General features: G+C 39.5%; 1 protein-coding gene and 1 long non-coding RNA gene across 2 annotated transcripts in view; one reads left to right on the top strand and one right to left on the bottom strand.

Moving 5' to 3' along the window:
- The window catches only part of Paxbp1 (PAX3 and PAX7 binding protein 1), a 36,240-nt gene extending 24,617 nt beyond the window's left edge, over positions 1 to 11,623 (bottom strand). The window contains exons 1-7 of the mRNA XM_042687184.1: positions 11,134 to 11,623; positions 9,050 to 9,178; positions 7,506 to 7,682; positions 4,741 to 4,962; positions 4,163 to 4,266; positions 2,517 to 2,734; positions 1,824 to 2,013 (exon numbers count right to left, since the gene is read on the bottom strand). Coding sequence (XP_042543118.1) covers positions 1,824 to 2,013; positions 2,517 to 2,734; positions 4,163 to 4,266; positions 4,741 to 4,962; positions 7,506 to 7,682; positions 9,050 to 9,178; positions 11,134 to 11,494 — 1,401 coding nt within the window. The 5' untranslated portion in view covers positions 11,495 to 11,623. The remainder of the gene's footprint in view (positions 1 to 1,823; positions 2,014 to 2,516; positions 2,735 to 4,162; positions 4,267 to 4,740; positions 4,963 to 7,505; positions 7,683 to 9,049; positions 9,179 to 11,133) is intronic.
- A 261-nt stretch (positions 11,624 to 11,884) lies between these two features.
- Positions 11,885 to 19,904, top strand: LOC122114196. The gene is made up of 2 exons (XR_006148540.1): positions 11,885 to 11,951; positions 19,650 to 19,904. It is a non-coding gene; the product is annotated as an uncharacterized LOC122114196 (long non-coding RNA).
- The last annotated feature ends 296 nt before the right edge of the window (positions 19,905 to 20,200 follow it).

Below are 20,200 nucleotides of genomic sequence, written 5' to 3' on the forward strand. Positions count from 1 at the left end.
ATCAATATAATTATTACGTTTGGGCCAAATCTCAGGTAAAGAACACCAGAAAGATGACAAGAGAAACAAAACAAATGCTTAACAAGTACTTTAAAACCTAAATTTAACCATTTCTAAGAAAAGAGAAGTCTGAAAGAGTAGTTTTTTAGTATAGCAACGAAATCAAATATTCAAATCTATTCAATTGTTTCTAAATACTTTCTTATTCCATATATTTTTAAGATGACTGGATCAGTCCTCAGCACATCTTTAACACAATTTAATGCATATGAAGATGTTAAAATAAAACATCTTTAAAACACATTATTATCTACCCTTTTAATTAAAATGTAATCACTACAGATCTTCACGAATAGTCATGATTAGCACAATCATGACTTGTCTAGAAACAGAATAATCAAGGAGAGATAAAGCACACTACTAATTCAGCACTGGAAACTAAGTGTCCTATCCTTGTTTTTAATTCAAGAATGGTATGGTCTAGCTTACTATACTGTCAATTATTTTTTAGCATTGTGTATACAGTTTGGAGTATATGTTTATTCAAGTAAATTCCAAAGCAAAGGCCAAGATACTTCAAAAGCAGCAATTCCTAGGAACAAATCTCACAAAGTATCATTTTGGACCAAGATCCTTTCTCTAGCCAGCTCTGACACATACCTCCCACTTCCAGTCCTGACTCCAGCCCCTGCCCTGAGAACACAGTCAAGCTCATTCTTTCCTCCCAACTCCCCAGCAACTGTTCCGCCACAAGGAATGTCATAGCTTAGACTGCAGTTGCCTTTCTAGAAACCAGGCAATAGAATAAAACATCGATAAATACAACAAAATATTGATAAATACAACGGAGAGGAAAGGGTAACATTGTCATCCAGCATGCAACCACACACTGACTGGAAAACCATCAAAATCCACCAGAAAGACAAGTTCTTTTACTACCATTTAGTTTTACAATACCTAACAATAGGCAGAGACAATCTAAAGTTAAAATACCCATTTGACCATACTGTAAGTTTGTAGTTTCTATGCTAATCCTAGTCAATGATAAGAGAAATGTGCCTTCTGATCCAAAGTTAAATGGTAAGCCATTTAAGGACCATTATTTTTCATTTTTTTTTAAAGCCTGTGGAGTCCACAATGCTTATAGGCCTAGTGCAAATAGTACATTTGTCCTAAAGAAACATCAACTGAGAAATCATCTGAGAAGTTAGCTGCATGCAGCTAATTTTTAAAAATGTAAACAAATGGTAAATAGAATGCAAAAAAGTGCTAATTATGATACTAAATAATGAATTTGAAAGAAATGAGACCTCAAAAGAAATGCTTAATAGTTTCTGCGATGAACAAAGACACATGGCTTATTTAAATGAAAATGAAGAACAATGGCAATCAGGTACTTTGGGTAAAAAACAAAAACTACTGAAATCTAACTGTGTATTTATTACACTACTAACAATCATATATTTAGGCTTGTAGGAATAGTTTAAAATTAAGCTTACAACTGAAGTATAAAAATGAATATTTCTATCGTGAGTCTCGTATTAGCAATTCAGCAAAGGCCTATAATCTACCATTATACTGAAATTAAGACTTGCCAAAGTCTCAGTAGAATGTCCCCTGAAGTACTCTCATTTTCTGTTTTCTATAGAACTGTACTACCCCAAGAAAGAATGTCACTAATGAAGCAAAGAAAATGAAGCATTTTTCACCACTTCTAAGGTTGAATTCATAGATATTGAGAATTACAGAATGGTCTACACAAGGCCTGCTAGACCTCCTCATTATTGCCTTATTCAAAGAGATTAATATTTTTGCATTCTTACCTTTTCACTGAAACACTCAAGCAAGTCTTGGACATACCCTCGCATTTCTTGCAAAAATTTATACCGTTCACCAATACCCCCAGAAGACCCTTCTAATCTTTCAATAGCCCTCGTAGAGTCCACTCGGCTTTGCAGGTGTTTCTCATGCTGCTGTCGATTTGTTTTGTGCAATTCTTTCATGGAATCCAACCTTAAGAACACAAAAGGATAAATATAACATTTACATCCAAAAGTCTATGCTGTCGGGACTCTTGCAATTATTATTATAATGCATTTAGTTCCACTGTTAGAACATAAAGACACTTGGAATGGCATCTTTTCATCTGCACTGCTCTTTCTCAAAAAAAAAAAAAAAAGAGGCAGTTTTCAGACTTAATATGCAGTTATTTGGTGTGCTAGCCAAAATTGTACTGTCTTGCTTTTCCCCCCATATCTTGACTACACTTTTGGAGTCCAAGAGGTGCAAATTCAAACTGTCTTCAACATGACCATGGAGTGGCATTTTTTTTCCTAAACTTTCGAGGCTTCCATAGAAGTAATCCAAGAAGAAAGTGTGATGGCATCTTCTGTTTAGCTCTGGAAGGCGGGCCAGTGAATCTTCTTTGCCGATATTCTGTATCTGCTACCCCAGACTACAAGTTGCCTGAGGGAACAGAAAGCTAGACAGGTCTTTAAGAAGTTGATCTGCCCTACCTGTCTTTAAGCTGTTTCTTTACCAAATCAATAGTAACGGGAGTCATCTCATTACTGGGAGTTTTGAAAGGGACTGTGTTATCTGATTTTTGAGATTTAGCATCTGATGATCCATAAGTCGTATAACTATATGGTATGCCATAGGATGAACCATAAGGCATTGTCTGGTACGTGTTCTGGTAGTACATATTCACTTCTGTGGGCTGACTTGCTTGAACCTAGAAAAAAATGGATATATAGAAAACAAATGGGTGAACTTTTAAAAAGAACAAAACATCATTAGGGGTAATGATAAAAACAATAACCATTTCTCAAATACTATGTAATTAAAATTAGTAACGGTACAATTCTTAGAAGACAACTAAAAGTAAGAGTAGAAGAATGTGATTTGATGGAATCACTAAATTCATTTCTAGTAAGTTTCAGTTCAGAAGTAGAAGGGACATAAAAATAATCCTGGGCCATCATTTTATCAGTGGAAGAGGCTAAGGAGAGTTTGCCAAGGTCAGAGAATGGACAATCTACAGATTACAACCTAAGCATCCTGATATCTAGTCCAAGACTTTTCTTACACTGTTTTTTTGTTTTTGTTTTCTCTCTCTCTCTCTCTCTCTCTCTCTCTCTTGTTTTGCTGGTCCTGGAGCTTGAACTCAGGGCCTGGGCACTGTTCCTGAGCCTCTTTGTGCTCAAGGCTAGTGCTCAACCACCTGAGCCACAGTGCCACTTACAGCTTTTTCTGAGTAACTTATTGGAGATAAGAGTCTTATGGACTTTTCTGCCTGGGCTGGCTTTGAACCATGATACTCAGATCTCAACCTCCAGAGTAGCTAGGTATTACAGGTGTGAATCACTAGTGCTTGGCTATATTACTTTCTTAACACCATCCAAACACATGCAAATTCTGGCTTAAAACACTATTAGTATAAAAAAGAACAATTTTTTAAAGTGTTCACTACGCAATTTTATTCACTATCTTCTATAAAAAAATTGTTCTTAGTATTTAGGGAGTACTTTTCATTTTTCTAAGATTGTATGTTCCTACAAAACCCATTTTCTTCAAAATAAATTTTGTCAGAAAAAAATAAGGTATCTAGAAAAGAATACATTCATCTAAAGCAGTGGTTCTCATATTTTACTGTGTATCATAGTCACCTACAGGGCTTCTTCATCAGATTGACAGGCACAATGTTTAGAGTTTCTGACTCTAACGTTTGCAGGTGTGACTGATGCCCCTAGCTAATGGACTACTAATCTAAGAAATTGAAAATTCTCTCATTTTTCTGACTGTAAAAGCAAGCTAATTTAAAATGGCTCATGTAGTTTTCTGGACTATGCTATTTGGAGGAATGACAAACATTCAACATGAACTAAGTTTTCATTTTAACAAGAGGACAAAAAGCCTTTTAACCCTTTTTTTTTTTTTGCCAGTCATGGGGCTTCAATTCAGGGCATGGGCACTGTCCCTGAGCTTCTTTTCACTCATGACTAATGTTATACCACTTGAGCCACAGCGCTACTTCCGGCTTTTTCTGTGCATGGGGTACTGAGGAATCAAACCCAGGGCTTTATGCATGCTAACCAAGCTCTCTACCACTTAGCCACCATCCCAGCCCTTAACCTATTTTTAAATGTATAACTCTTTTTACCTGAGGAATATTAATTCCTTTTCTTATCTGCTCCTGTTCCCAGCGGCTGAGCTCTTCATCTTGTTCTCCAGTGACTAAAGCATCATCATCACTCCCCTCAATCCCTGAGCCAGGAGCACACAGGAAATTAATTATGTAATACCCAAATAGCAGAAGAAAAGAGATACTATCCTAGTCACAAGAATTAAGCTATTATTATTATTATTTCTATTTGTAACTCAGTCTGACCAAAATATCTACTACGGTATCTCTCGTTCAATACTGCTGACATTGTCTGCCATAATCACAATACACCTGGGTAGCTAATTGATAAAATATTAGATTGGATTATTAATTTCTGTAAGCTTGATATCAGCCCTACAAAGGGAAGAACAAAACCACCTGTCTCTTATAAATATTAATACACACACACACACACACACACACACATGCAGAGTAATACAATTCTAGCCACAAGTGTTTAAATATTATCACAATTATGCTACAGTTTTCAAAATTTTCAAGTAACAAATCAAATCGCAATTAAAAGCAATGCAATGGTACAGTGGGATTACTACTATCCAGCAATATCAAGTTACCTATTTCCTCGGCAATTTTTTGTCTTTGTGACTTTTCTTTCACAGAAAAAACTATACGGCGTTTCTCATCATCATCTTCATCATCGCTGGCATCATTCTCATCTTCTCGGACAAGACGGCTTTTACCTGACTCATTATCATGAGGAGTGAAATCCCCTAGTTCCCGGGCCATTTGACGTTTTTTTCTTGCAGCATGTATAAACGCTGCATCTGGAATTTCTCCTGTAAACAAATGATTAATTATAAAATATGACAATACTATGTGTATAAAGTTGTTTTTCTGAACATGTGAATAACATAACCTAATATAGGCTTGTTACAGTAATTTTTTTTTTTTTGCTGGTATTGAGTGTCATTTGGAGGTTTTTTTTTTTTTTGGTCAGTCATGGGACTTGAACTCAGTCAGGGTCTGGGCACTGTCCCTGAGCTTTTGTGCTCTAAGCAAATACTCTACCACTTTTGAGTCACAGCTCCACTTCCAGTTTTCTGGTTGAGACAAGAGTCTGACAGACTTTCCTGCCTAGGCTGGCTTTGAATCGTGATCCTAAAATCTCACCTCCTGAATAGTTAGGATTATGGGCGCTAGCCATGGGCACCCAGCTTGTTACTCGGTCTTTAACTCAGGACCTGGACACTGTCCCTGAGCTTTTGTGCTCAAGTCTAACACTTTACCATTTGAGCCATAGCTCCATTTCTGGGTTTTTTTGGTGGTTCACTGGAAGTAAAGTTTCATGGACTTTCCTGCACAGGCTGGCTATGAACCGCTATTCTCAGATCTCAGTCTACTGAGAACTAGGACTATCATGCCCACCAGCACTCAGCCACAGTAATGTAGTAATGTTCACTACTGGTACCTTGTCCCAAACCTTATCTATAATCACCTGATTTTTTTTTTCATTTTAAAAATATAGATTGGCAGGAAACCAAAGTACTTTTATTAGTTTTATATTTTTAAGAAATAAAAATAATTAAGTATTTGTAAACTGGAAAACTGATATATAAAAATGGTACCCACAATCTCATGACTCCAAATAAGTACTTGATTTATAGTGCATTTCTCTTGCAAGCATTTTTTATAGCTCACATGTAAGTATACTGAATATGTACTTTTGTGGCTAATTGCTTTTTATATTAATCCATTAAGTTTTTCTTCATGTTGTTCTACATACACATAATTTTTAAGGATTTAGCAGTCTGCACTAAACAGATAAAAGCATAATCAACCATATAATCAAAGTAATTTACTTTTTAACCTACAGCAAGAATTAATCCTTTGCTATTGATCTAACTGCTATTGTAACACTAAGTAAATATTATGTTATTTATGAAGTATTTCTCTTCCTGGGAGATTTTTTTTCCCCCTTTTACCTTCTGCAATGATATTGCAATTAAGCCATGATATGGAATTACAAAATCAAGGGTAGGAGCATCTAGAAATCTATTCCTATTGTAAAATGACTTTCTATAAGGACTATAACAATTTGAAAGCCACTAGGGAGGTATGTATATAATTTGTAGCAAGTTCCTATTCCAAAGTAGGCATTTCTAAATGTTACATTGATACTTCTTTTACATGTCACTTGGCTATTAAATGCTCAATGTTTTCTAATGAAATACATAAAAATATTTTAGGATAAATTAACATATACTGAAGGTTATTTGCTTTAATTACACAATTGCCTGTCTATAAATAAAACCTGTCTTAAGAAAGCTAGAAAACATCTACTTTTCACATTTTCTATATTTGCAAGTAGAAACACCCTATCTTCAAAGATGTCATAATACAAAGGATTACCTAGTCAATGTTTTTCTGAATAATCACTTTTAAAGACAGCCCATCCCCTGGGCACCTGTGAGTTATACACATAATCTTAGATATTTGGGAGACTAATGTCAGAAGGATCGGGGTTCAGGGCAAGCCCTGGCAAAACAAAGATTGTGAGAATTCTCTCCATTCCTCAACCAAGAAGTCGGTGCAGTAGCAAACACCTATCATCCTAGATAGGTAGGAGGCTGAGACAAAAGATCGAAGTTCCAGGCAAGCCTAAGTAGAAAAGCAGAAAGCTGGGTATGATAGCATGCGCCTATCAAACCACCAAAAGGGGAAGTCTAAAGCAGGAAAGGAAAGAATACTTAATCTTAAAAATAACTAATGCACTATCTGTCTTTAGGAGGGTAAGGATGTACACAGTAATGAAGAGACACAGGGTGAACAAATGCAGCAGTGGTACCCACTAGACACTATGTTGAAAATGAACTACATAACTTGTGGGTAGGGACAGGAAAAAAAAGCTGGGAGAGAGTAAGGGAAGGGCTGACATTGTCCAAAATGAAATATATATACTCATTACCTAACTTATATAACTGTAAACGCTCTGCACATCACCCTTATAATAACAGTATTTTAAAATATGGAAACAAAAAACTAAGAACAGGATGGAAGCTCAAGTTCAGCAATAGTGACTGCCATGTGAGGCCCTGGGTTCAAACCCCAGTACTGGGGCTGGGAAGGTGGCTCAGTGGTAGAGTGCTTGCCTTGCATGCATGAGGCCTTGGGTTCGATTCCTCAGCACCTCATAAGCAGAAAAAGCGGGAAGTGGCACTGTGGCTCAAGTGGCAGAGTGCTAGCCTTGAGCTGCAGAGCTGAGGGACAGCACCCAGGCCCAGAGTTTAGGCCCCACGACCGACAGAAAACCAGTACTGCCAAAAAGGTAACCCATCTTTGAGGGCTTAATTTAATTCGAGAAATGCTTGCAGGTACACACCTGGACGAAGAACATTCAAAGAAGATAATGCATTTGAAAATGCCCCGCCAGCCTTGGGCTTTTCTTCCTCCTTCTCACTCTCCATATCCATTTCATCTTCCCCATGCTCACTGATGAGAACTCCATCTTCTTGACTTGCATCCTTAATGCGCCCTGCTTTGTCCAGAGGCTGATCATCTGAATTTGTAAAAAAAAAAAAAAAAAGGTAATTAAAATAAACTCAAACTTGGCTGCTTCTTTCAAAATACGGCAAAAGCATATATTAATTCTATCAATTTTCCTTTGGAATGTTTCTCAAATGATCTTTTTCTATCTTTTTCTTCTCCTGCACTCAGTAATAACTTTTAACTCATTCACAATTTCCCAGAGTAAGAAAAGACTCAGTCTTGCTCAAGTGAGACCTTTATAGCCCAATATTAATGGCTTAAAAATGGCCCTAAAGTTTAAATTGCTTTAGGCCTCCAATCTCTCCCCATTCCAATCCATGCTTCATGTTAACACTAAGTGGAAGTTTCATTTTGGCAGTACCAACTCTAAACCCCTTACTACATACTAAATATCCTTCACAATCTGCCAACAGTGTATCATGCATACTGAACCTTTAAACTACTTTGTTCAAAATTCATCTATTCTGTCCTGGCAAATGTACTTGCTCTTTCCCTAAACACTTCTGTCATTCTAATCTTTGATGACATGTACGTACTTTCCTTCTATTTTCTGGAAGTCTAGCTATCAAAATCCAACTTGATACCCTGCTTATCTACAGAACAGTCCTCTTCTGAAAACAAAACTATGGTCACCCTTTGGACCAGTCATTGGATATTTTACTCAATACTGATGTTACATAGTCACATGATTTTGTCTCCACAAGTAAATTGTAGATAGAGCATTCTGGTTCATATTAAGCCTGTAAGAACCTAGAAATTAATTCTATTTTTAACTCTATAAAACACAAAGATTTCTTTCAATCATTTGCCTAATAATTCAGACCTTAGCGTATTATAATGAGTCTACTTTCCTAAGGACAAAACAATTGCTTAAAAGTCTTAAACTCAGGGGCTAAGGGTATACAGGCCAGAGGTAGAGTGTCTACCTCTAGCAAAAGGGGAGGGGGAATGGGGAAGAAAGAGAAATCTAGGAGAGAAAAGGGGGAAGGAGGCTGGTTGGTTTAATTTTTGGAGAGAGGGATATCAGTATAATGAATCTGTCTCATAAGGCTGATGAGTGCCAAAATGACCAACACAAATAGAAATAAAACCAAAGGGGTTGAAAACTCATCTTTATGAATCTATGTATCTTTTCAAACAGGAATATACCTGCCTCAGGTTAAAATGAGAAACTATCTCTGTATGGGAGCAGTGTATAAACCAGCAGGAATCCAGCAGCAACATTCTGTGTCTTAAGAGGCATACAAAAGTATCTGAGCACTAACTAAACTGTATATACTGCTATTCAAAGTAGACACTTGAACCAATTCACAGTAACTTCTCAAATCACTGAGAAAGGTGTCATTTTATCATTTAAAGAATCAGATTAGTACTTACTGTCCGCTGATGAGTTCAGTTCTGTCTTAATCTTTGATTTTTCAAGATCTTCTTTGTATTCTTTCTTGAGCAACTTTACTATCTTTTTGCTGTAACTTGATTTCTTCACTTTGAAAACCTCTTCATTTTCTTAAAAAGAAAATTAAATGAAATCTGTAGCAACCATTCTCAGAATGGTTCCTTCTTAAAATTCTACATGTACATATGTACTATATGTACTATATGTACATATGTACTATATAAAGACATAACACTTACACACCATAACTTGAAGTTACTTTAACCTTACCATAGACTCAAGTTTGAGTTTCAACTTCATAAGTTAATATGCAATAGTGAAACTTCAAGATTTTTAAGTTGTAACCTATGTAATTTCACAAAAACTTACTGTTTGCCTTAAACCTTCCATCTCAGGAGGAAAAACACAATAACAAATTTACAATGTTTCTATTTAGCCCAGAACCACTGATTCCACCTGCAATCCTAACTATTTTGGAGGCTGACATCTTAGCACTGCAGCTCAAAGCTGGCCTGGGCAGGAAAGTCCATGAGACTCTTATCTTCAATTACCACCAAAAAGCCAGAAGCGGAACTATGGCTCAAGTGGTAAAGCTCTTGCCTTGAAATGATAAAACTAAGGAAGAATGCTAAGGCCCCAAGTTCAACACACACATACAAAAATCCAATTATTGAGGAATCTGAAACGATATACTGAAAAATCATTGGTGTTGACAAGTCTGTGTAAGTCTACATCTATCACCAACTGACAGTTATTTCAAGACTAGATTCTATCACCACAAAAATAACTTTTAGTGACTTATCCATCCTCTTCCATTTTAAAATTTGAAAGTCAAGCGCATAGCCCTTCACTAAATAGTGCATGTGTCAAAGACAAAAACTGGTTTTACCCCTCTCAAACAAAATTAACTTGTAAAAGCCAAATATAAACTGCCTAACCTTACTAGACATAGAGAAGCATCTTAATTCAGAGATGCACAACTTCCTAATTTTTTTTTAACATGGGATTGGTTTACATACATTCAATTGGTCGGGAAGTAAACATATTTTAAAGCTCATTTGGTTGAGACCAGAAATTTCAATCTCCTGCAGTTGACTAGTCTGGCATGCTGTAGATTATAGAAACTGCCTCACCCTATTTCACCGTTCCAAATGCCAAGGCCAAAGCAGACATTTGCTACCCCTATTTGCTTCTTTGGGAAAACAGCCTCGGGGAGCATAAGGAACTGTCCCAAGGTCACTTAGAAGCGGAGCTGCAAATCTAGACTTCTTGGCCGGACCAAGTTCTCTCCTGTTCTCAAATCCGGCCTTTCCTGGTCAAGGATGCCAACGAGGCTCAGGCACCGTGGCCTGCAAGTAGGGCTCTGTGATTATGTCAGCAGACAGAACTTTCGCCGGGCACCGGTGGCCCATGCCTGTTAACCCTACCTACTAAGGAGGCTGCGATCTGAGGGTGGCCAGCCCTCAAAGCCAGCCCGAGGAATAACGTTCCTGAGACTTTCATCTCCAATGTTAACCTCCAGAAAGCTGGAAGTGGACTTGTGGCTCAAGTGATACGAAAGCTCAGGGACTGCGTCCAGACCGAGTTCAAGCCTCGAGGCCGGCACCAAACATAAGTTAAATAAATAAATAAATAAATTTCTCTCCAAAACATCCCAGCAGGATGGAGGCAAGATAGGGAGCACTGAATTTCCACTTCAACCCAGAATGATCATGGAATAGCTCCAGCCCCAAGCCCGTAGAAAATGCACAAGACGGGGGTGGGGGGTGGGGGGTGTAGGAGGAAGAAGAGGAAGAGGAGGAGGAGGAGGGGGCGGAGGAGGGGGCGGGGGAGGGGGAGGAGGAAGCGGAGGAAGAAGAGGCAGAGGAGGAGGAGGAGGCGATTGTTAAGGCTGCCCATGCGGGCAGCGCGGGAACGCAACCTCAGTCACAGCAGAAGGCCGGAGGCGGGGAAGGATCCGCCAGCGCCGGGGCGGGCAGGGGCCCCATCGGTTCCGGGGTGGGAGCGCCCTCGCCGGGGAGGGGTCCTGGGGTGCGGGTGCGGGGCTTTCGGGCGCGGCGGTTACCTTCCTCCTCGTCCTGGAAGCTCAGCAGGCTGGCCCTGGGCACCTCTTTGTTCTCGCGAGGCCTCTTGCGCGGCTTCAGCCCGTTGCCAGGCTCCGAGCCTCCGGGGAAGCCTCCCCCGGCCTCAGCCCCGAGGCCAGGGGTGAGCGTGGAGGACGACGGCGGCGGCGGCGGCGGCGGCGGCCCCGGGCCCAGCAGCGAATCGCTCCCGGGGGCCCGGTCGCCACCTCCAGGGCCCGGGTCTTCGCCGGTAGCCGGCGGTGGCAGCAACGGTGGTGGCTCCTGCTCCTCCTCGCGCTCCCGCTCCTCTTCCTCCGAGTCGTTCCGCTTGCGCACGTTCACTCGCCGGGCTTTTCGGAACATCCCCGCGGCCCCGCACAGCGGCCTCACCCCAGATCCCGCACGGAGTCCCGGCAGCCCTGAGCACGCGACTGCGCACGCGCGCTCTCGGGAGCTCAGGCCAGGTCGAATCTCCGCTCCTCGCCCCCGCCCCTTCTTTCCGCCGCGCACCACCGAGAGCGCATGCGCCCGTGCTCACAAGCTCCCTCAATAGGTGGAGAGAGCGCGCCCTGCACCTGTCAAGTCAATTTTTGCATCGCTCTCTGTCGGCCAGGAGGACTATTGGCACCGAACGCTTGGGCTCCTAAGCTGGTCACAAAGAGGATCATAGAGATGGGAGGACAGAGTGTACCGTGTCCTTTCCGAAGATCTGGCTGCATTACGTCTTCCGCACTTTCGCGCGGGGGTCAACGAGCCAACCTCCCGCCAAGGACTGGGCTGGGCCGGAGCGGGGAGAGGCGGAGCCAGAAAGGGAAGCCAGGTATGGAGGGAGAAAGTGTGTTTCCCTAAAACTACGACGTGAGGTGTCACTGGGGTGATTCTCAGTAACCCCATTGATACTTTGTATTCCTACGGCTTTGTGGCCCCCGGGCTCGGTCAGAGACGGTAGAAGCCTTGTTAATCTGGGGTGATGTCTCCCCTTTCTGCGCGCCCCCATCCCCTTGCTTCCCCCCCCCCCCCCGCGTTCTGAGAAAAGTGCTTTAGTGTTTTGGAAACGATGACAAATTTGCTAGCAATTTCTGTGACTTACTGTTCGCTGAAACTTAGTGAAGGGAAATGGGGGGCGGGGTTTGGACATGTTTTGACAGTTTTCAGGCTTGTGTCACAAAGGGACAATCTTATTTGTCAAGGCCTTAGGGTGATGGCCTATGAGGCTGAGCTCACAGGCTTTCTCCTTTGCATCGTCAGACTTCAAGCAAGTTTATCCTTCTGGCGTCTACTTGTGTTTGTGAATTCCTTTCATGATTCAAAATACAAAAAACACTCAAAATAGTGAGAAAAGGACCCCTCCTGTGTGGCAGTTTTAACAGCTTCTCATAAAAGCAAACATTCCTGTTTTAATTTAATTCCTTTTTTTTATACAAGTGGTATGTAAACTGTACCTTTAGTCTAACATGAATTGGAGAATGTTCTGTATCCACCCTTTAAAGCCTTGTCTCACTTAACCAGTTCTTTTTTTTTTTTTTTGGTCAATCTTGGGGCCTGAACTCTGGACCTGGGAGCTGTCCCTTAGCTAAGCTTCCGCTCAAGGCTAGCGCTCTACCACTTGAGCCACAACACCACTTCCAGCTTTTTCTGCTTACATGGTGCTGAGGAATAAAACCCAGAGCCTCATGCATGCAAGGCAAGCACTCCTTCCCAGCCCCTTAACCAGTTTTATAACATTTGATGTTCAGATTATTTCTGCTCTCTGCGAATGCTGGGGTGGAAAAAGATATCTCAAACTGTGAGGTTTTGTGTTGTTGAGTCCTTTGAACTAAAGGAGAACTAAGGTCTCTAACCCTCCTGCTTCCTTGTCTTTCTTCCACAGCACCTTACCTTGCTAGGCAACTTTCTCTGGAGTTTATAGTGTTAAAGATAGAGTCCCACAAAAGAGAAACAGTAGAGTCCCACAAAAGAGAACTCGGTTGTCATAAATCCCCTTCCCAGAGTCTCATCAAACAGAAATTAATGGTATCTTAGGAGAAGAGACTGGTGGTATACCAACTGGAGTACATCACACACACACACCTGTTTGTTTGTTTTGGATGTGGCATATCTGGGCATTTTACACCATAATTAAAATTTTTTCCCTCCTCTTAATCTGTTGTCAGTTTATTTCATAGACTCAATTGTCAAACCATCAGAGGATAGAAATTCTTCCTTCCCCTACACTCTCATCATCAATGCTACTGTGAAATGTTATCATAACTGCAGGTTGTACTAAAATTGGTATTGCTGAATCCCAATGCATGTATTTTTTATCTTGCTAATTCTAAATTGGACTTTATAGAAGTGGTATAATTTATGCCTCTACTATAAAACATAAATGTTTGTATACACTTGCCCTTCAAAGTGTCACTGAAATTTAAATTTTGTGTTGGAGCGGAGCATCCCAAAGCCTCCCACATCATTCCTTTATATAATGTGATTCTTTGTTGTAGTTTACTTTGATTCAATTTGAAATCTTCCCACCTAGCACCCAGATTTGAAGCCAAGAGCATCCTCCAACATTTTCAATCTCCAGTTAATGGGAGACTTCCTTCCATTCTACTCACATTACTCTCAGTTCTCATATTCTGACCGTTAAGCATTAGTGTAGGCTCAGATTACAACCAAATGTTTCACTGAGGAAATTGAACTCCTATTTTCAATAACAAAAGGCTCAAATTGCGCCTTCTCAGCCCTCAGACACCTTGGCCAAGAAACAGATTTGCAGTAAAATGATTAGGGTAGAGGTAGCTGAGATAAGTCCCAGAAGCAGAACATTTTACAACATCAGCCTGAAACTTATTAAAAAAAAAAAGACACTCCTTCCCCATTGTAAAAGTGTTAATCAAGTATGTATAAGGGAAGACTATCTATCATTTTATTAATGCGCCAAAATATTCAAAGACAATATATTTACAGCTTTGACAGTCTATCTTTTCAGATAGTTAAAGGGAGAAGTTAAAGTTTAAAAGTTACTTTGCCTCCTGAGAAAGGCAGAATTCCTTCTACTGGACATAACAGACTTTATAGGAATTAAATTTCTGAAACTGAATAGCTGCTTTAATTGCTTATCAGCTGCTATACAATCAGAAAGCAATCATTTGATAAAGTACCCCCTGTGCTTTGAGTATTAAATTAATTTGGTTAATAATGTTGTATATGTTTTCTACTTAGTCTTGGAGTGTTTCTAGTATTCTGGGAAAATAAAGACAGTTTATAGAGAACTGTCACATCAACTCCGGTTTGAGTCAAAAAGTTCTTCTTAGAGTCATATTTCTAAGCAATAATTTCCAGGCTGTCTCCTACTTACTAGTGCTTCACATGGATTTATTAACTCATAAATTCAGACAAACTAAGCAGGTCAATGTTGTTTGCTGAGTCAGCCTTAGATCCTGTAGTCAAGACTACCAAATGTCATGTCTATGAACTTCCGAAAATTTGCCCTTAACTGCCAAATGAAGACAGCAAGGACAATGCATTCAAAATAAAGTTGCCAAAGGCTCATTTTGGGGAAGAAAAAAATGGTCCTTTACTTGGATATTCTCATTTTCTTGCTCTTTAGTGGTAAGATAAGAAAAATCTATTTACTTTTTCAAATAATAGTAGAGGAGATTTTTATGTTTCTGGAGGCACTCACTAAATATTTGTTAGCTGAATGATATTGGACATTGTTTTTCTGATGACAGATGTTCTATCCTATTTGATGTAAATATTTTTTACAGACTGGATCCCTTTATTCTCAATTGACCTCAATGTATTTGTTATAAGTTATTGGGTCAGATTAATTCTTTAAAGAACTAACACCTCCCCTCTGCCTGTAAGAGCTACCTCATCTAAAGAGAAAGCACTGGAAACCAGAAGGCTGAAAGGCTGGTTACATTGTCTATACTGAAACAAGGTGATTACATTTGTATGACTCAACCACCTTTGATCAATCAGATTTCCCACTTGAAACAGACAATGCTGGGACTATAGTATACTCAAAAGCTATTTTTTTAAAAAAAGCCTTAACTCAGAAACCAAGAAAAGTCATAACAACTCTGAACCCAAGAAAACTAGTCACTGTAGCAAGAGAGAAGGAAGCTGGTGTGGGGGAGAGCAGAAGAGGAGAGAGTACCAGATTAGATTCTCTGACCTTTCTAGGTCCTTGCTCTTGACTATCCAAGAGGCTGAACTGTACTCATCTTAGATACCCAATGAATACTTACAACAAATTTCATTTTGGTTTTTGTTGTTGTTGCTAATGCTATTTTATTTTGGAATGCATATGCATTTGCTTAAAATGGCCCAAGTTTATTTCCATTAAAACCCCTAGGGGACTACTAGTGCTAATAGCTCACACTCAAGAGACTGAGCTTTAAGAATCATGGTTCAAAGCCGCTATGGACAGAGAAATTTGAAAAACTCATCCTTACCTCCCACTAAGAGACTCTGATCTCCCAACAAAGTGCTGAAAGTAGAGGTGTAGCTTAAGTGGTAGAGTGCCAACCATTGAGCAAAAAAATCTAGTGAGAATGTGAAGTTGGGAATTCGAACCTTGGGGAGCGGGGTGGGAAAACCACAACCCTAGGACCTGTATAAAAAGCTCAAAGAACAAGTAATTCAATTAATAAATGGGCAAATGAATGGGACAGACAGTTCTCAAAAGAAGTACAAATGATTAATAAATTTGTGATGGACATAAATGTGTATTCATTATCCTTGGCCATAAAGGAAATGAAAATCAAAGAACACAGATTCCATCTCAGCCAAAGAGAATCATCAAGAAATTATCAAGAAAAGTGACAAGAAATATTGGTGAGGATGGCAGGGGGAAGGGACTTTATACCCTGTTGGTAGGAATAAAAATTATGTAGCCACAAATCAGTGTGGAGATTTTCAAGAAACTAAAAAGAGAACTACCATACAATTTCATGATACAACTTTTCGGCATATATCCAAAGAAGTGTAAATCAACATACAAAAGGGATACCTGCACATTCATGTTTATGGCTGCACTACAGTAGCCAAGATATGGAACCAGCCTAGGTGCCTGCCCACCAACTGATGATATATATATATATATATATATATAAACTATATATAACAACTGATGGCTACATAAAATATGATTCATATAACAATGGAGTGTTCAACCACAAAGAAGAATGACAGTATGTCATTTAAGGGAAATCGATGGAAGTGGACAACATTGTGCTAAGCAAGGTAAACCAAACTCAGGAAGACAAATGTTGAATACTCATATGCAGAGTCTAGACCTAGAAATACATAATTTGGCACAGTTGTGAAGAAGGAACTGTTAATGAGGGGCAGCAGGTAGAAAATGGGGGAAAGTAGATGATGAGGATGATATTATAGAAGTATATTATTTGAAAGTAGCATAAAGAAAATAACCTAAAAAGAGGGAAGGAAGGATAATTAAGAAATATATATCTGGACACCAGTGGCTCTTACCTGTAAACATAGCTACTCAGGAGGCTGAGATCTGAGGATCAGAGGTTCAAAGCCAAAACACCAAAGGTAAAACTGGTTCAACTGGTAAAGCACTAGCTTTGAACCAAAAGGCTCAGAGATGGCACCCAGCCCCTGAGTTCAAGCCCCAGGACTGGTGTGCATGCACACACACACACACACACACACACACACACACACACACATACGAGTAATATAGATGAGGTACATTACAAAGTACATTATATGCATATAGATACCACACTGAAACTCCTTTTTACAATTAATTTGTGCTAGTCAACTTGAAAATAAAAAACCTAGGGCCTAAAACTTTTTAGGAAAAAAGAATTCTAACAAGTTACTTTTATATTATTGTTCACTTTGTAGTACTAAGGTTTCAGCCTTGCATTTTCCAAGCTGTTACTCTACTATTTGAACCACATCTCTATCTCAGCTTTTTGCTGGTTATTTTGGAGATGAAATGTAGTGAACTTTTCTGCCACACGTCCCTCAAATGGTGATCTTCCAGATCTCAGCCTTTAGAGTAGCTAGATCACTGACATCCAGCTATTATTAATTTCATCTCGGCAATTATGCAATTGGTAAGTTTGCTAGTTTTCACTCAAGTAAAAAATGAGAGACTTTTCTCTTTCTCAACTATGTAGGTAACTCAAAGTAACTACAAATAGAGACATGAACCTCCATCCACAGCATGTGACTGCTAGTAGTTAAAAATGTCAGGATATTTCTAGGTTGGTAGTGTAGGTCAGTGGCAGAGCATGTGCATAGCATGTCTGAGGCCCCATGTTCAATTCCCAAAACCTTTTACAAAATCATCCACTTCAAACCACTTAACTTTAACATTGGTTCTAATTCAGTGAGGTCATCTTTCTATCACACCATTACATTGACTCAGTCCAGATTTTAGATATCCAGAGGTTTTGTTCTCTTTTTTTCCCCCTTTTTTTCCTTTTTGTTGTTGTTGGTGGTGGTGGTGGTCGTGGGTTTGAACTCAGCCTGGGCACTGTTCTTCAGCTCTTCAGCTCAAGGCTAGCACTCTACCATTTAAACCATAGTGCCACTTCTGGTTTTCTTGTGGTTTATTGGAGATAAGAGTCTCATGGACTTTCCTGCCCTGGCTGGCTTTGTACTGTGATCCTCAGATCTCAGCCTCCTGAGTAGCTAGGCTTACAGGTGTGAGCCACCAACACCTGGCTTTGTTCTTTTTTTAAAAAATTACTATTTAGAAGAAAGTTTTGGCCATACATGCCAATGGCCATTTAAGTATCATAATCACTAGAAAATGTGTAAGGCTTTCTAGGATTGAAACAGAACATTTCCTGCTAGATGATTAACAAGTACTCCAGAGTGACTCCCTTATAAATTTTTCTTAAAATATGTCATGTTTTAAGTTTCAATTAACAGTTGAACTTGTATACAATTCAGTATCTTATATTTTCTTTCTTTCTCTCGTTCTTTCTTTCTTTTCTCTCTTTTTTCTCTTTCCCTTCCTTTCTTTCTTTCTCTCTCTCTCTCTCTCTCTCTCTCTCTCTCTCTCTCTCTCTCTTTCTTCCTTTCTTTCTTTCCTTCTGTGCCAGTCCTAGAGCTTGAACTCAGGGCCAAGGCCCTGTCCCTGAACTTCTTTTGCTTCGTCCTAGCACTCTACCACTTGAGCCACAGATCCACTTCCAACTTTTTTGGTGGTTAGTCTCATGGACTTTCCTGCTTGGGCTGGCTTTGAACTGTGATCTTCAGAACTTAGCCTCCTGAGTAGCTAGGATTACAGGCATGAGCCACCAGCACCTAGCAGTATCTTATACTTTCTAGTGTTGTGTAAAACAAAGTAATCAAGGATACTATAGTACTCATAAAATATTTAGGTTACAATCCCATGAACACTTTAAATATATCTAAGAAATGTATAGGCATATATCCTTCCCTCTCTCTTGTCCCTGCCCTTTCTTCTCTTCTCCCCTCCCTTCCTCCTCTCTTCCCCCTCCCTCCCTCCTTCGCTCCCTCCCTCCCTCCCTCCCTTCCTTCCTTCCTTCCTTCCTTCCTTCCTTCCTTCCTTCCTTCCTTCCTTCCTTCCTTCCTTCCCTGGGGTTGGAATTGCAGGCCTTCCACTTGCTAGGTAGGTGTTCTACACTTAAGCCATAGGTCTGCCATGTATCCTTTCTACTTATCAGTGTCGTTTATACATGTCTGCTTCTCCTGGAGGAAAACAAAAGTGGGTGTTATCAAAAATAACAGAGTTATTAACATCCTTTCTCAATATAAAAAAGTAACAAATATTTCTTCTATATTGCTTAGTTTTACTAGAAGGCAGCCAAGTTAAAGTAAATTTATAGTAAGATTATAGAATAACTGTAGAGAAAATGAAATGAATTTGAGTTTATTAAAAAATAAGTTTCTAATAATCTCAAATATTAAAAACTAACCTCTTCCTACTTATGAAAGTACTGTTCAGGGGCTGGGAAGGTGGCTCAGTGGTAGAGCACTTGCCTTGCATGCATGAGGCCCTGGGTTCGATTCCTCAGCACCACATAAGCAAAAAGAAAAAAGCCGGAAGTGGCCCTGTGGCTCAAGAGGTAGAGCGCTAGCCTTGAGCTGAAGAGCTGAGGGACAGCGCCCAGGCCCAGAGTTCAGGCCCCACGACCGGAAAAATAATAATAATAATAATATGAAAGTACTGTTCACACATCTTAGAAATTTAGAAAATACAGAATGATACAAAGAAGAAAATAAAAATTGCCTATAATCTTATTAATACTAATTTTTGATGCATCTCCTTCCAGAATTGTTTGAGAATTATTCTCTCCCTCATTTACTCTTAGTGACTTCGGTATTCCAGTGGATATTATTTTGCATGTTTGTGTGTACATCTGTGTATACTGGTCCTAGGAGATCTTGGTAGCTAGGTTATAGTCCCAGCTTCCTTATAATTTTATGGCCCTACATCACCTTTAATAACCCTATCTACTAATTCACTTCAGCCACTTGCTGTAATTTTGCCTCTTTCCTTCCCCATGTTACTGAGGATCTTCAGTTATGGGAGTCTTCCCAGTGACTGTACCACTCCTGCCTGGGAAGCTTCCTCCAGCCCTGTCAATCTGCAGTGTGTTGGACTTCATGGGACAAGATCACAGTCACACTCCTGCAACATCTTCAATTCTCTTTTTTCTTATTCTTTATTGGACTCACCTAGCACAACTCAGCCATTGCTGAGAGGGACTATGGCCTTCTCATCGTCTATTCCTGATTAATAAAGTTTTCCTGTCTTGTGTTAAATTCATAAATATTAATTTAAATAGACATGAAGTATTTTCAGCATGTATTTCTTCTTGGTGGAATATTGTAATATGCCTTGTTCTGATTCACACAGATGAATTGGCCAAAAGTTATGTAAGATTATGTAAGATTTTAACAGTATAATCAGTGAACTGAAATGTAGATTGGTAGATAGAGAATTTTATCCTCTCCAGAGACTAAATAATCTATTTCTTCTGTGGAACATTTATAACTATCAATCATTAGTCTGGAAACAATTGTTTTAACTGAAAAAAATTCTCCATAATAAAGATTTTACAG

The sequence above is a fragment of the Dipodomys spectabilis genome, unplaced genomic scaffold (genome assembly GCF_019054845.1).
Source record: "Dipodomys spectabilis isolate Male_0828 unplaced genomic scaffold, ASM1905484v1 ptg000107l, whole genome shotgun sequence".
Classification (NCBI taxonomy): Eukaryota; Metazoa; Chordata; class Mammalia; order Rodentia; family Heteromyidae; genus Dipodomys; species Dipodomys spectabilis.